The sequence below is a fragment of the Leucopleurus acutus genome, assembly GCF_964270905.1.
Source record: "Leucopleurus acutus genome assembly, chromosome: 15".
NCBI lineage: Eukaryota > Metazoa > Chordata > Mammalia > Artiodactyla > Delphinidae > Leucopleurus > Leucopleurus acutus.
Genome location: NC_139157.1, coordinates 73015819 through 73032035, shown reverse-complemented (window position 1 = coordinate 73032035; position 16217 = coordinate 73015819). Strand labels below are relative to the sequence as shown.

Here is a 16217-nt window from a genome sequence, read left to right as displayed (position 1 = left end):
CCTGACCAAGACTACCAGGAGTGGGCTCTGATTGATCTGAGTCAATTGAAGTAATGGAATCTCCTTGTCAAAGTTTTTGGTTCAGTGATGGATACAGAACCCAGCCCAAGACAATCAGCATCTGACTATCCCCTGGTCATAGCCAGTGGTTCAAGGGCAGGTATATGGCTGACAATAGCCTCATAGAAGTGAAGTTCAGGACTTTCGGTCCATGACTGCTGAAGAAGTTGTTTCTCCTGTCCCAGAAATATATGCTGAAGCGTTTGCTCCCGGAAAGTTCTAGCACTTATAGTAAGGGAACCAGCCTAAAAATAGGCTTGATGCCCAGAGGGAGAAAATGGAGAAAATCATTCACAACAATGTCACGAGTGTCAAAGTCGAATTATGTCTGAAGGCTGCCCTGTCTCTGTATTTTTCAATTACATTGGTCAATAAACTTCCTTTAGGTTTTTAGCTAGATAGAGTTGGGTTTTCTGTTGCTTACAAACAGAGACTTATCATAGTTCTTCTTGCCCTCTCAGTCATGAATAACTTAGGGTTTTTTTAATTTCTTCACTATCCCAACCATATGGGGCTAGGAAAACAAAACAAACAAAAAGAAAACATCTATTCAACCCAGAGTATATCTTCAGCTCAACCCCGATGGATTTTCAGTCATTCCTGTATGTCTGCCCTTATTGGTGTTCACTTAAAAGTAAATGTGCCAGGAAATTTCTTGTACACACCCCCCAAGTCATATTCTCTTTCTGACATCGTCATTAGCGTGACTGCTATGATAATATCTTTCATCATCTATTATAACAATTGTATTTGCATTTGTACACATTGCCTCCTCTGAGTGAACACCTACCCAAAGTATCCTTTTCAAGCCCACAGCTGGATTTTCTTTTGGTTATTTACATATTTTGCATTTAACTTGCTTACACACAAGTGTGAAGCTATAACTTATTAGAGACACTGCTATAAGAGGACATCAAAAAACACAAATTGAGGTTTAGTAACTCAGGAATTTGGTTAGTTTTAACTATCAGGTGTTAGAGTCCAAAAGCAGATTAAAATATGTTAGCCTTAATGTCCATAATGATGAGAGTCTGTCTGAACACTTACCAGCCTCCCTGTATGTAATTTTGATCTCTTTAAAAAAACTCACTTCCATACCACCCCTCAGGAGCTGACAGCTACTCTGTTGACTGGAGAGGGACTGACACATAATAAAGCCTCCACAGATATTAGTAAGGCCCTGGCTTCACAGAATTGTGTTCAGGATCCTTAAGAAATGAGATAAAGTCTCAAGTGTCTTGCTTGGTTTCCAACCAGTCTCTCTGGTTTTCTCCCTTTCTCTTCCATGCCTTACAGTTTACTTTCCAGCATCTTCTTTACACAATTCTTTTTTCTGTCTGTGTCCTTCCTACATGGCTTCCCTCTGCCTGGAATATTTTCTTATCCTTTCCTCCATAAGCTTCCCAGCTTTACCTGGCCAACTCCTACCCGTGCTTTAGGCTTTGTTACCTGGCACTCCCTCCATGAAACTTCCCCTTTTACTCTTCTAGTAGTTGCTCTTCCTTCGTGTTCTCTCTTTATTTCTGTCCCTGCAATCTGCTATGAGTATATCTTTATGCGTGAACTTGCCCACTAAACTGAATTTCAATGATGACAGGGACAATGTTTTATTTCCCTTTGTGTTCCCAGTGACCATCAGAAAGACAGCCAGGCCCTTAAGGGATTCCACATACAAAAGAACATTTTTATCTCCAAAAACACTAGATTTAACTTCATAAAATATGGCTGAGTCAATTAAGGAAACAATTAGATTGTATTCAAGATAGACATTGAATTGAAATTCTTTATGAACTGTGAGTGGGGTTGACAAATTTAAATTCAAATAAGATTTTCAACTAACATTTAAAACTGGAAGTAGTATTTTGTTTTCCTAGATACTGTCATAAACAATTTTTTTCCTATAACTCCATAATCAGATTCCAAATACTATGGGCAACTGCTTTGGGTTACTGCTTCAAACAACAACAGCAAAGACAAAGACAAAAACAACTATTACAAAGCATACTTCAAAAATCTGTCATACAAAAAAAAATTCTTGGTGAAAAACGTTAATTCCGAATTCTGAGAGGCTCGATTCCATCTGCTTAGCTGTCATCTACGTTGGGCAGATCTTATAAGGGAAATTTAAAAGTGGAATTAAAAGGCAGTCTGATTATTCTTAGGATGAAGTCTTTGTAGTTGAAACCTGTCAAGGAACTCTTTCTTATCGAAAGCACGGAACACGCATAACTGGCTTGTCTGAGACTTTTGACCTAGTAGGCAAGGAGACTTCCTATCACCGCAGACTCTTAGTGGTGGTAGAGCAGACCTGAGCACTGGACCAGAATGAGTGTCCACTATGAGGCCAGTCATGGGGACTGTGTGGTCGCTGTGTTGGGGGCACTATGCAGAACAGCAGACAGGCACAGGTGGTTAGCTCTACTAGGGAGATATGGCCGGGGGACTATTGACCCTTGAGGCAAGGCTGGGATCCCTTCCTGGTTAGGAACACCATTGCTGGCCTTAGCGTGCAGATGGCTCTGTACATGGGTGAAGAGCACAGCATCTGGCTGAGAAAAAGTGATAAAGTGGTGGCTGGGGCAGAGAATATTTTTAGGGGTAAAGACAGTCAGCCCTGTTTCTTATAAATAACTAGACACTGGGGCAAAGGGAGGAAGCCCACAAGGCCCCATAACCGATTGTCAGAGACCAGCTTGAGAGTCAAGGGGAGAAAACAGAAGGCTGGACCACTGAGGCAAAGGAATGAGGGAACCAAGACTACCTGTTTTCACCCCAGGTCACTGAGTTTAGGACAGAGACATTGGAGACTGACCACATTATTCTCTACTCTGATTAGTTACATACATGTCCAGGATCACTAAGAAAGTATGCATATAATTTGCCTAGAATTCCATTTTGATTCTCTTCAACTATTACCCTCTTATTCCTAAAATTCCGTATTAAAGTTACTAGAAACTGTTCTTTAAGAGAGAAAAAAAAGCTGCCGATTTCATCATGATATATTATCAACTGTAAGAGGCAAACTGATTACGGAGATATTAAAAAAAAAAAGAATGTCTTAGAACATATAAAATATGGTACCTGGACTCTATCACTTCATTTTGACACTAATGTTTGGACGAATAGTAACGGGAATTACTCAACTAGGATGCTGGGTACCCTAGAAGTGCTCCCTGCTGATGCCTAAACAGGTATCAGTCCAGATTGGACATTGCCATATCAGTAAGGTATCTAAAATGATGCCAGGGGCTTCCCTGATGGCGCAGTTGTTGAGAGTCCGCCTGCCGATGCAGGGGACACAGGTCCGTGCCCCGGTCCGGGAAGATCCCACATGCCGCGGAGCAGCTGGGCCCGTGAGCCATGGCCGCTGAGCCTGCGCGTCTGGAGCCTGTGCTCTGCAACGGGAGAGGCCACGACAGTGAGAGGCCCACATACCAAAAAAAAAAAAAAAGAGAGAGACTAAAATGATGCCAAACAGGTGAAACCCATTTTATTTTTTTATTTTTATTTATCTATTTTTTGTTTGATATTTTTTAAATTGAAGTATAGTTGATTTACAATGTTGTGTTACTTTCAGGTGTATAGCAAAGTGATATATATATATATATATATATATATATATATATATATATATATATATATATACTTTTTCAGATTCTTTTCCCATATAGATTATTACAAAATATTGAGTATACTTCATTGTGCTATATAGTAGGTCCTTATTGTTTATCTAATTTATATATAGTAGTGTGTATATGTTATTCCCAACAGGCAAAACCCCTTTTAAAGTGAGCATGAGGTATATTTTTTATTCAGCTATCACACAGTGTTTACTCCTTAGCCCTAGATAATATCAAACGTAGGAAAATTAAATTGCAGTGTCTTACAATTGCTGACAATCTAGGCCAACGGTTCCCAACCTGACTGCACATCAGAATTACCTGGAAAACTTAAAAAAAAAAAATCTATTCCTAAAATTCAAAAGTTTTAATACAACCCCTATGGAGGAGAGTTCAGCAATATCCATCAGAATGTTTTTTGACCCAGAAGTCCCACTTGTAAGAATTTACCCCAAGTGATGAACTGCTACAGATACCAAAAAATCATATATAATAGGTTATTCACTGCAAAATATAGGAAACCAACCACCCAGGTCTATGCATAGGAGGCAGGTTGAAGAAACCCTGCTACATCCACACAATGGAGTACTATTTTATGACAAAGTTATAAAAAAAGAATGAGGATCATCTCTGAGAATGGGTATGGAGTGAAAAAATACAAGGTGCCTAAGAGTCTGCTACCATTTTTCTACATCTATATCTGCACAGATATAAAGTTGTTTTTCCTTTATATATATGTAAGTAAATATATATATACATATACATGTATATATATATATGTATATATATAGAGAAAAAGATAGGAAGATGGAACTAGAAGTGAATATAAATCATTCACTATTTGAAGGCAGAAGGAGGAAGAATGGAGTGGTGACAGGAATTAAAAAGTATATGAGGCTCAGAGAGAGACCTTCAAGATGGTGGAGGATAAGATGTGGAGATCACCTTCCTCCCTACATATACGTCAGAAATACATCTACATGTGGAACAACTCCTACAGAGCACCTACTGAACACTGGCAGAAGACCTCAGATTTCCCAAAAGGCAAGAAACTCCCCACGTACTTGGCCGTGTAGCTGACAGGGTCTTGGTGCTCCGGTCAGGTGTCAGGCCTGTGCCTCTGAGGTGGGAGAGCCGAGTTCAGGACATTGGACCACCAGAGACCTCCTGGCTCCACAAAATATCAAACAGCGAAAGCTCTCCCACAGATCTCCATCTCAATGTTAAGACCCAGCTGCACTCAATAACGAGCAAGCTACAGTGCTGGATACCCTATGCCAAACAACTAGCAAGACAAGGACACAACCCCATCCATTAGTAGAGATGTTGCTGAAAATCATACTAAGTTCACAGACACCCCAAAACACACCACTGGAGGCAGTCCTACCCACCAGAAAGATAAGATCCAGCCGCATCTACCAGAACATAGGCACCAGTCCCCTCCACCAGGAAGCCTACACAACCCACTGAAGCAACCTTAGTCACTGGGGGCAGACACCAAAAACAACAGGAACTATGAACCTGCAGCCTGCATAAAGGAAACCCCAAACACAGCAAGTTAAGCAAAATGAGAGAACACAGAAACACACAGCAGATGAAGGAGCAAGGAAAAACCCACCAGACCAAACAAATGAAGAGGAAATAGGTAGTCTACCTACAAAAGAATTCAGAGTAATGATAGTAAAGGTGACCCAAGATCTTGGAAATAGAATGGAGAAAATACAAGAAACGTTCAACAAGGACCTAGAAGAACTAAAGGGCAAACAAACAATGATGAACAGCACAAAAAATGAAATTAAAAAGTCTCTAGAAGGAATCAATAGCAGACAAACTGAGGCAGAGAATGGATAAGTGACTTGGAAGATAAAATAGTGGAAATAACTACCACAGAGCAGAATAAACAAAAAAGAATGAAAAGAATTGAAGACAGTCTCAGAGACCTCTGGGACAACATTAAACGCACCAACATCCAAGGTATAGGGGTCCCAGAAGAAGAGAAAAAGAAAGGGACTGAGAAAATATTTGAAGAGATTAGAGTTGAAAACTTCCCTAATATGGGAAAGGAAATAGTTAATCAAATCCAGGAAATGCATAGAGTCCCATACAGGATAAATCCAAAGAGAAACATGCCAAGACACATATTAATCAAACTATCAAAAATTAAATACAAAGAAAACATATTAAAAGCAGCAAGGGAAAAAAACAAATAACATACAAGGGAATCCCCATAAGGTTAACAGCTGATCATTCAGCAGAAACTCTGCAAGCCAGAAGGGAGTGGCAGGACATATTGAAAGTGATGAAAGGGAAAAACCTACAGCCAGGATTACTCTACCCAGCAAGGATCTCATCAAGATTCAACAGAGAAATTAAAACCTTTACACACAAGCAAAAGCTAAGATAATTCAGCACCACCAAACCAGCTTTACAACAAATGCTAAAGGAACTTCCCTAGGCAGGAAACACAAGAGAAGGAAAAGACCTACAATAACAAACCCAAAACAATTAAGAAAATAGTAATAGGAACACACATATTGATAATTACCTTAAATGTAAATGGAATAAACGCTCCAACCAAAAGCCACAGACTGGATGAATGGATACAAAAACAAGACCCGTATACAAGCTGTCTACAAAAGACCCACTACAGACCTAGGGACACATACAGACTGAAAGTGAGGGGATGGAAAAAGATATTCCAAAATCAAAAGAAAGCTGGAGTAGCAATTCTCATATCAGACAAAATAGACTTTAAAATAAAGACTATTACAAGAGACAAAGAAGGACACTACATAATGATCAAGGGATCAATCCAAGAAGAGGCTATAACAATTGTAAATATTTATGCACTGAACATAGGAGCACCTCAATACATAAGGCAAATGCTAAAAGTCATAAAAGAGGAAATTGACAGTAACACAATCATAGTAGGGGACTTTAACACCCCACTTTCACCAATGAGCAGATCATCCAAAATGAAAATAAATAAGGAAACACAAGCTTTAAATGATACATTACACAAGATGGACTTAATTGATATTTATAAGACATTCCATCCAAAAACAACAGAATACACTTTCTTCTCAAGTGCTCATGGAACATTCTCCAGGATAGATCATATCTTGGGTCACAAATCTAGCCTTGGTAAATTTAAGAAAATTGAAATCGTATAAAGTATCTTTTCCAACCACAATGCTATGAGACTAGATATCAATTACAGGAAAAAAATCTGTAAAAAAACCAAACACATAGAAGCTAAACAATACACTACTAAATAACCAAGAGATCACTGAAGAAATCAAAGAGAAAATCAAAAAATACCTAGAAACAAATGACAATGAAAAGACAATGACCCAAAACCTATGAGATGCAGCAAAAGCAGTTCTAAGAGGGAAGTTTATAGCAATACAATCCTACATTAAGACACAAGAAACATCTCAAATAAACAACTCTAACCTTATACCTAAAGCAATTAGAGAAAGAAGAACAAGAAAATTCCAAAGTTAGCAGAAGGAAAGAAATCATAAAGATCAGATCAGAAATAAATGAAAAAGAAATGAAGGAAGGAATAGCAAAGATCCATAAAACTAAAAGCTGTTTCTTTGAGAAGATAAACAAAATTAATAAACCATTAGCCAGACTCATCAAGAAAAAAAGGGAGAAGTCTCAAATCAATAGAATTACAAATGAAAAAGAAGTAACAACTGACGCTGCAGAAATACAAAGGATCATGAGAGATTACTACAAGCAACTATATGCCAATAAAAAGGACAACCTCGAAGAAATGGACACATCCTTAGAAAAGCACAACATTCTGAGACTGAACCAGCAAGAAATAGAAAATATAAACAGACCAATCACAAGCACTGAAATTGAGACTGTGATTAAAAATCTTCCAACAAAGAAAAACCCAGGACCGGATGGCTTCACAGGCAAATTCTATCAAACATTTAGAGAAGAGCTAACACCTATCCTTCTCAAACTCTTCTAAAATATAGCAGAGGGAGGAACACTCCCAAACTCATTCTATAAGGCCACCATCACCCTGATACCAAAACCAGACAAAGATGTCACAAAGAAAGAAAACTACAGGCCAATATCACTGATGAACATAGATGGAAAAATCCTCAACAAAATACTAGCAAACAGAATCCAACAGCACATTAAAAGGATCATACACCATGAACAAGTGGGGTTTATCCCAGGAATGCAAGGATTCTTCAATATACGCAAACCAATCAATGTGATACACCATATTAACAAATTGAAGGAGAAAAACAATATGATCATCTCAATAGATGCAGAAAAAGCTTTCGACCAAATTCAACACCGATTTATTATAAAAACCCTCCAGAAAGTAGGCATAGAGGGAACTTACCTCAACCTAATAAAGGCCATATATGACAAACCCACAGCCAACATCGTTCTCAATGGGGAAAAACTGAAACCATTTCCTCTTAGATCAGGAAAAAGACAAGGTTGCCCACTCTCACCACTATTATTCAACATAGCTTTGGAAGTTTTAGCCACAGCAATCAGAGAAGAAAAAGAAATAGGAATACAAAGGAATAAAGGAATAAAAAGGAATACAAATTGGAAAAGAAGAAGTAAAGCTGTCACTGTTTGCCTATGACATGATACTATACATAGAGAATCCTAAAGATGTTACCAGAAAACTACTAGAGCTAATCAATGAATTTGGTAAAGTAGCAGGATACAAAATGAATGCACAGAAATCTCTTGCGTTCCTGTACACTAATGATAAAAAATCTGAAAGAGAAATTAAGGAAACATTCCCGTTTACCATTTCAACAAAAAGAATAAAATACCTAGGAGTAAAGCTACATAAAGAGACAAAAGACCTGTACACAGAAAACTATAAGACACTGATGAAAGAAATTAAAGATGATACAAACAGGTGGAGAGATATACCAAGTCGTTGGATTGGAAGAAGCAACATTTTGAAAATGACTATACTATCCAAAGCAATCTACAGATTCAATGCAATCCCTATCAAATGACCACTGGCATTTTTCACAGAACTAGAACAAAAAATTTCACAGTTTGTATGGAAACACAAAAGACTCCATGTACCCAAAGCAATCTTGAGAAAGAAATATGGAGCTGGAGGTATCAGGCTCCCTGACTTCAGACTATATTACAAAGCTACAGTAATCAAGACAGTATGGTACTGGCACAAAAACAGAAATATAGATCAATTGAACAGGATAGAAAGCCCAGAGATAAACTCACGCACATATGGTCATCTTATTTTTGATAAAGTAGGCAAGAATTTACAATGGAGAAAAGACAGCCTCTTCAATAAGTGGTGCTGGGAAAACTGGACAGCTACATGTACATGAATGAAATTAGAACACTCCCTAACACCATACACAAAAATAAACTCAAAATGGATTAAAGACCTAAATGTAAGGCCAGACATTGTAAAACTCTTAGAGGAAAACATAGGCAGAACACTCTATGACATCAGTCACAGCAACATCCTTTTTGACCCACCTCCTAGAGAAATGGAAACAAAAATAAACAAATGGGACCTAATGAAACTTAAAAGCTTTTGCACAGCAATGGAAACCATAAACAAGACAATAAGACAACCCTCAGAATGGCAGAAAATATTTGCAAATGAAGCAACTGACAAAGAATTAATCTCCAAATTTACAAGCAGGTCATGCAGCTCAATATCAGAAAACAAAAAACCCAATCCAAAAATGGGCAGAAGACGTAAATAGACATTTCTCCAAAGAAGATATACAGACTGCCAAAAAACACATGAAAGGATACTCAACATCACTAATCATTAGAGAAATGCAAATCAAAACTATAATGAGGTATCACCTCATACCAGTCAGACTGGCCATCATCAAAAACTCCACAAACAATAAATGCTGGAGAGGGTGTGGAGAAAAGGGAACCCTCTTGCACTGTTGGTGGGAATGTAAATTGATACAGCCACTATGGAGAACATTACGGAGGTTCCTTAAAAAACTGAAAATAGAAGTACCATATGACCCAGCAATCCCACTACTGGGCATATACCCTGAGAAAACCATAATTCAAAAAGCTCATGTACCACAATGTTCACTGCAGCTCTATTTACAATAGTCAGGACATGGAAGCAACTTAAGTGTCCATCAACAGATGAATGGATAAAGAGATGTGGCACATATATACAGTGGAATATTACTCAGCCATCAAAAGAAACGAAACTGAGTTATTTGTAGTGCAGTGGGTGGACCTAGAGTCTGTCATACAGAGTGAAGTAAGTCAGAAAGTGATAAACAAATACCATATTCTAACACATATATATAGAATCTAAAAAAATTTTTTTAATGGTTCTGGAGAACCTAGGGGCAGGATTGGAATAAAGACACAGACATAGTGAATGGACTTGAGGACACAGGGACGGGGGAGAATAAGCTGGGACGAAGTGAGAGTGTGGCCTGGGCTTATATATACTACCAAATGTAAAATAGATAGCTAGTGGCAAGCAGCCGCATAGCACTGGGAGATCAGCTCGGTACTTTGTGACTACCTAGAGGGGTGGGATAGGGAGGGTGGGAGGGAGATGCAAGAGGGAGGAAATATGGGGATATATGTATATGTATAACTGATTCACTTTGTTATAAAGCAGAGACTAACACACCATTGTAAAGCAATTATATGCCAATAAAGATGTTAAAAAAATAAAAAAGATAGTATATGAGCCTCCTCTGAGAACAACTTTTTTATAGTTTGGAGAGTTTTTGAGCCATGTAATATTCACATATTAAAAAATAAAATTATACCAAAGGGGATGAAAACACCCTAATCTTTAATTCAATCAGAAAAAACTGAACACAATTTTATACTACTGTGATAACACGAACACACATTTTATAAAAAGGTTATTCAAATAACTCTTCAACATATTTCTCCAATATATACCCTTCATGAGATATTTTTCTCAGGGTACAGGAAAACAAAAACATCATGAACATTACTTGCAGGTTTGTTGTTGGTTCTTATTTGTGTGTGTGTGTCTATTGTAGGATAAAGCAAATGAGTAAATATTGGTGGTATTAGGATTCAAGTTTCTCATTGTGGGAAAAGCAGTATATAAATATGGAATGGGGAAGGTCAGGACCCCTGAGGTCTGGATTTGAAGTGGAGTTACCAGCATGAACTCATGATTTTAAAAATATATACATTCCTAGCTCTGTCCACTGAAGAGGCCCAGAAGCAATGTTACCCAGAGGTAATGAACGTACCAGCGCCAAGACCTTGGTTTCAAAGTACTGTTCATCACTGAAAGGAAGGAATGTTCCCTGGAGAAATGGCTGATTCCAGATCAGAAACAGAGAATGTACAAGGTGAGCCTGGAACATCTTATGTCAGAAAGCAAAGAAAGTGTGCAGAGAATGGTAAGTACAGTTCAAAAGGAAAAGCAACAAGCATGAAGGGCCAAATATGGGACCATTTGGGAATTTTAAAAATTGAAAAAAAAAAACAATTGGATTTTAAACCGTCTGTGGGTCCATAGAGATACTAAAAAAGGAGGTCTTTTCTTCACAAAAGAATGCCAGCTAATAAATGAAGAAGGAATAATAAAATTAGGAAATCACTATTTTGCAGTCTCCAATGTGGCTCAGACAAGGATCGTCAATGCATGCTAAAACCACTGGGTAAAATGTGTTGGGGAGTGTAATATTCACACAGTACCAAAATGTTATCCCAAAGATTACTTATTAATCATTTAGGAAAAAGCATACCTTTATAATGAAAAAAAAAATTGGCAGACATCCCCTGATGATTAGTGATGCTGAGCATATTTTCATGTGCCTGTTGGCCATCTGCACTTCCTTTTTGGAAAAATGTCTTTTCAATTCTTCTGCCCGTTTTCTAATCAGGTTGTTTGTTTTCTTGATGTCGAATCGTATGAGCTGTTTATCTATGTTGGATATTAATCCCTTATTGATCATATCATTTGAAAATATTTCTTCCATTCAGTAAGTTGTCTTTTTGTTTTGTTGACAGTTTCCTTTGCTGTGCAAAAGCTTTTAAGTTTAATTAGGTCCCAGTGTATTTTATTTCATAATATACTGTTTCGAATGTAGGGATTGTTTTCCATTTGGTAAAGATAAAGATTGTGGCTCTTATGAATTCTTTTCTCCCTCTGCAGAACCAGCTTACAATAATGGTATTACAGGTAGACAACCACATAAAAACCCACCACAGGAAGTGAATTGAAAAGTAGTCACAACAAGTAAACCAAAGAAGAAAGCAAACTGAAACAATTCATGCATATGGACAAGAACCTTCGCTTTTTAATCCTTTTTTCTCATGTAATAGTTAGCACAAGGCTTTTTATATGACAGGGGCTTGTCATAGTTTAAGGTCCAGCCCAGTTACTGAGGGTTACTGACTGACTCAGAAATAGGGCAATGTGGGGATAAAGTTCCCTGAACATGCAACAAGACAGAAAAGCACTTGATAATTAGGGCTAGAATTCCTAATTAGGAATAGAGCTCCCAGTGATAGATGCTACATCCCAAAGTGTGGGCCGACAGTGGGGATGGTAAATACCTGATGTCATTCTGCCCCTTCCTTTTCAACACCCACTGTAGAAATCTTTTTTTTTTTTTTTTTGGCCACATCAGGCGGCTTGTGGGATCTTAGATCCCCCGACCAGGGATTGAACCGGGGCTCTTGGCAGTGAAAGCATGGAGTCCTAACGACTGGACTGCCAGGTATTTCCTAGACATCAATTTTTCATCACCATATGTTTCCCTATTGGGTTGGAACTTTGTCTCAACCCAGTGCTCAAAGTCACCACCAACAGTCAATTGAAAATACATTTCACAGGAATAAGAACTACAGTTTTAAAATTCTTGTTTCAAATGAAGGCTAGAATTGCAAGCAGAGGAAGGGCTGTATCCCCACAGCTTTGAGAGGAAGCTTGCCAGGCTGGCATCCAGGCAGGGATGAAAAATGCTCAACAGCCATTAAATTAGAAAGTGAACTAAAGTATGGAGGAACAGCAAAAAATAATTTCCTTCTACATTGCAGCGTGTAGCTTATATGACAAGCATACAGGTTGCAAACTAAGCAAGAACAAGAGGGCTGCCCCGCTTCATAGTGGCAAGTTGCTGATGGAGATATCATAAAGCAAGTCTGAACCAGATGGCTACAAAGGTGTTATTTCAGGGTTTTCATGGGGCTGCTGGGATCTGCTAACCTGTGGTGTTTGAAATAAATTCAAGAGAATTCTTGATTATGGTTTCCCTGACTCCTTTATAAATAACTCCCATGCTTTTCCACTCTTTGAAATTCCACCATTATCATTTTTTTTTCAAAACTAAGCTTTTAGGCGCAAAAAAAGGATATACCATAAAGTGGTTTGAAATTATATGTAAAATAACATGTTTTCAAGAAACGTTTGTGCAGTATTTTTTGTTTGCAAAATATTTTTTATTGCAAACATCCTAGCTAATTACCTTTCCTAGTTATTCAGGGGTTGGCTTACATTTATATTACATATGTGAAAAACAAGACAGAGAGATAAGTTCAACCTGAGTTAACTAAAATTTGCATGCTTCTTAGCCAATGGAAATTAAAATAACTTGCCCAAATTATACAGTAAATCAATCATCTGGACATGATGAAAAACCTTCAGCCTCTGAAGCTCCAACTCATTTCACTGAACCATTCTGTCTTTCATAAGGATTTTATGGCTTTGTATATATTGATTTTTTTCTTGAAAGAGTAAAGTCTCCCTTTCAAATTCCATAGTAAAGTGTTTATTTATCAAAACTAGAATTGTTGAGTATTTAGGAAATAAGGATATCATTTGTTTGTTCTGCATCTCTATCTCCTATACTCCCAACATCACCATCTCTTTCTCCGTAGCTTATAAACATAAATTTGCCCAAGAGTCTTCAACTTTAGGAAATCTCCTGACTTGATCTATGTATTACTTTATTACTCCTTTTCTTTTCAGTCAAATTTTTTGACAGAGTGGTCTGTGTTCACTGTCTTCCTTCTGGCACTACCCAATCACTCCTCAATCCACTGAAATTTACTCTTTCTAAATCAATCAACGGATATGTTCTATTAAAGTGTATCAATAGATCTTATGCAACTTGCATAACTGAAAAGTATACCAACTGCTGTACAACATAGCACCTGTAGTGTGGTACTACAATGTGCACTTAAAATTTTGTTAATAGAGTAGATCTCATGCTAAGTGTTTTTACCACAAAAAAATTAAAAGAGACACAGAGAAACTTTTGGAGGTGACAGATATGTCTATTATCATAATAGTAGTGATGTCTTTGCAGGTGTATGCATATGCCAAACCCAACAAATTGTGTGCATTAACTATGTGAAATTTTTTGTATATAAATTATACTTCAATATTTTTTTAAAGTGTATCAATAGCCTCAATTATCCCCAACTCCAAAGGGCACTTTAAGAATTTATCTCTCAGGATCGACTGACGCATCTGACTTTGTTGAATTCTCTCTTTCTCCCTACTTTGGCCCCTGTCCATTCCTTCGTTATCGCTTTCATGAACTCCTCCTCCTTTGTCTCTTTTCTAAATGTTGGAGTTTCTGAGTTCCATCTTTGGTTCACTGTTTTTTTCATGACAGAGCTTCTCTTTGGACTGTCATCTACTCTCAGGATTTTAACTATTTCTGTATCCTAGTGATTTCCAAAACTAAATCTCTATCCATGACCTTTTCTCCAGGTTTCAGACTCCTATTTACAAATACCTGTTAGACATTTCCAGTCTTGCGAGATCCACAGGCTAATACGCAAAGAACATTTTACCCTGAATCCTGTTCCTTTCGTATTCCCTGTCATTTAATAAATCAACATTCACCAAATCTTAAACCTGAGAGTTTTCTAGTCTTCCATATTCAATTAATCAACAAGTTCCTTCAGTTATGACTCCTAAGCTTTTATTAATCTTGTCTTCTCTGCATCTACTATCTCCAACATAGTTTAGTTTCTGATAATTTTAATTCTGTTCTACTTGAGTTTCTTTTTTTTTTTTTTTTTTTTTTTTTTTTGCTTTCTAAACTGCTTTATTAGCTTTACAATATGCAATAAACATCTTTCCATGCAAGTTGATAAAATCTCCCCTGCTGACAGAAAAACTTACAGACTAAGTCAAAAGTGAAAATTAAATCTCCAATCAGAAAAATGACAGAACACAAAAGGTTCACAGTAAAGGGTACATCAAGAAAATGCAAGTTTGGGAAGCAGGGGGGTATACGATTATTAACCTCAGCATTCAAGGCATAAGGCAAAATTCATCATGATGATCATGGTGAGGAGGATCTCCAATAAGAATGTGCAGACTGTACCTCAACTGAAGCTCCCTAATTTTCCTCCTTAGCTCTCTCATCTCCTCCATGAACCTTTCCATATCATCTGCATCTCCATCTATGATGTCAATGTTATTGACAAGCCTATTGGGCATATCCTCTCTAAAATCTTGGGCAGGTGGAGCCCATTCCCCTCTAATGTTTCCTCCAGGTTCTTGGCCTTCACCACCTCCCAAAGGGCGGGATTCCTCATTCTGCACTGGAACCTGCTCCTCTCCTCTGCTTTCCTTGGGGACATTTTCCATCTTGAGATTTTTTTTCCTGCTTCTTCTTCCTGCAGGAATCAGAAGCAATATTCCTCTCGTAGCCTTGAAATCTGCTGCACCAACGGACCTAAAGACCTGCCAAGAATCTGGGTCAGCTTCTACGACTTCCTCCTTCCTGGGGACAGGTTCGCCCGTCTTCAAGGCAATAGCGAGCCGGCATACAGCCACAAACGACTAAGGACTCTACTTGAGTTTCTTGTTTCTAGTCTTGACTTCTTCAAATTTATCCACTGCACCAAAGCCATAATGACCTGTGTGAAACAAAAGCTGACAATCATTCTTCTTCTTACAGCCCCCAAAGCTCTCCTAGGACAGAATAAAGTCCAAGCTTATAAAAGTGGCTACAAAGACCTTCATAACCCTGCTTCCATTACCAAAATGTTTACCAAAATGTTTATAGTTTCCCATTCACGTAGAACTTTATTAATATTCTTCTGGTCTCTCCCCATGGCAGTTATTAGTACTATTCACCACCATTTCTAAATATTCTCCTCCTGTTCCATAGTAGGATAGCATTCCCTACTTCCTTGAAGTTAACCATGATCGTGTGACTTGCTTTGACCAATGAAAGGTGAGTAAAAGCAACGTGTGTCACATCTAAGCAGAAGCTTTTAGGACCAGATGTGCGATTTTCCATCTCCCTTCCTTCTGCCATGGCAACTAGCTACATTCCAGGGAGTGGAGTATATATGTCAGCTTCAGTCCCTGAATCAGGGCGTATCCTGAGATGGACATGAAGTGTAAAGGAGAAATAAACCTGTGTTGTTTGCTTTAAGCCCTTAAGAATTTTGAGATATTTATTACTGCAGCATTTTCTAAGCTTTCCTGACACACACATCTTATTCTAATCGTTTTATCTGGCTAATTATTACACATGCTTC

General features: G+C 37.9%; 1 protein-coding gene and 1 long non-coding RNA gene across 2 annotated transcripts in view; one reads left to right on the top strand and one right to left on the bottom strand.

Annotated features, from left to right (window-relative positions):
- Nucleotides 1–11058, top strand: part of LOC309972131 — a 107379-nt gene extending 96321 nt beyond the window's left edge. Inside the window, exon 3 of the long non-coding RNA XR_014326785.1 lies at nt 10895–11058. This is a non-coding gene — a long non-coding RNA (uncharacterized lncRNA). The remainder of the gene's footprint in view (nt 1–10894) is intronic.
- Nucleotides 11059–14976: 3918 nt separating this feature from the next.
- Nucleotides 14977–15315, bottom strand: LOC309972068 (protein BEX5-like; the record flags this gene model as incomplete). The annotated part of the gene is made up of 1 exon (XM_082855501.1): nt 14977–15315. One exon carries the CDS (start codon nt 15313–15315, stop codon nt 14977–14979), a length of 339 nt encoding a protein of 112 aa, XP_082711627.1.
- Between the last annotated feature and the right edge of the window lie 902 nt (nt 15316–16217).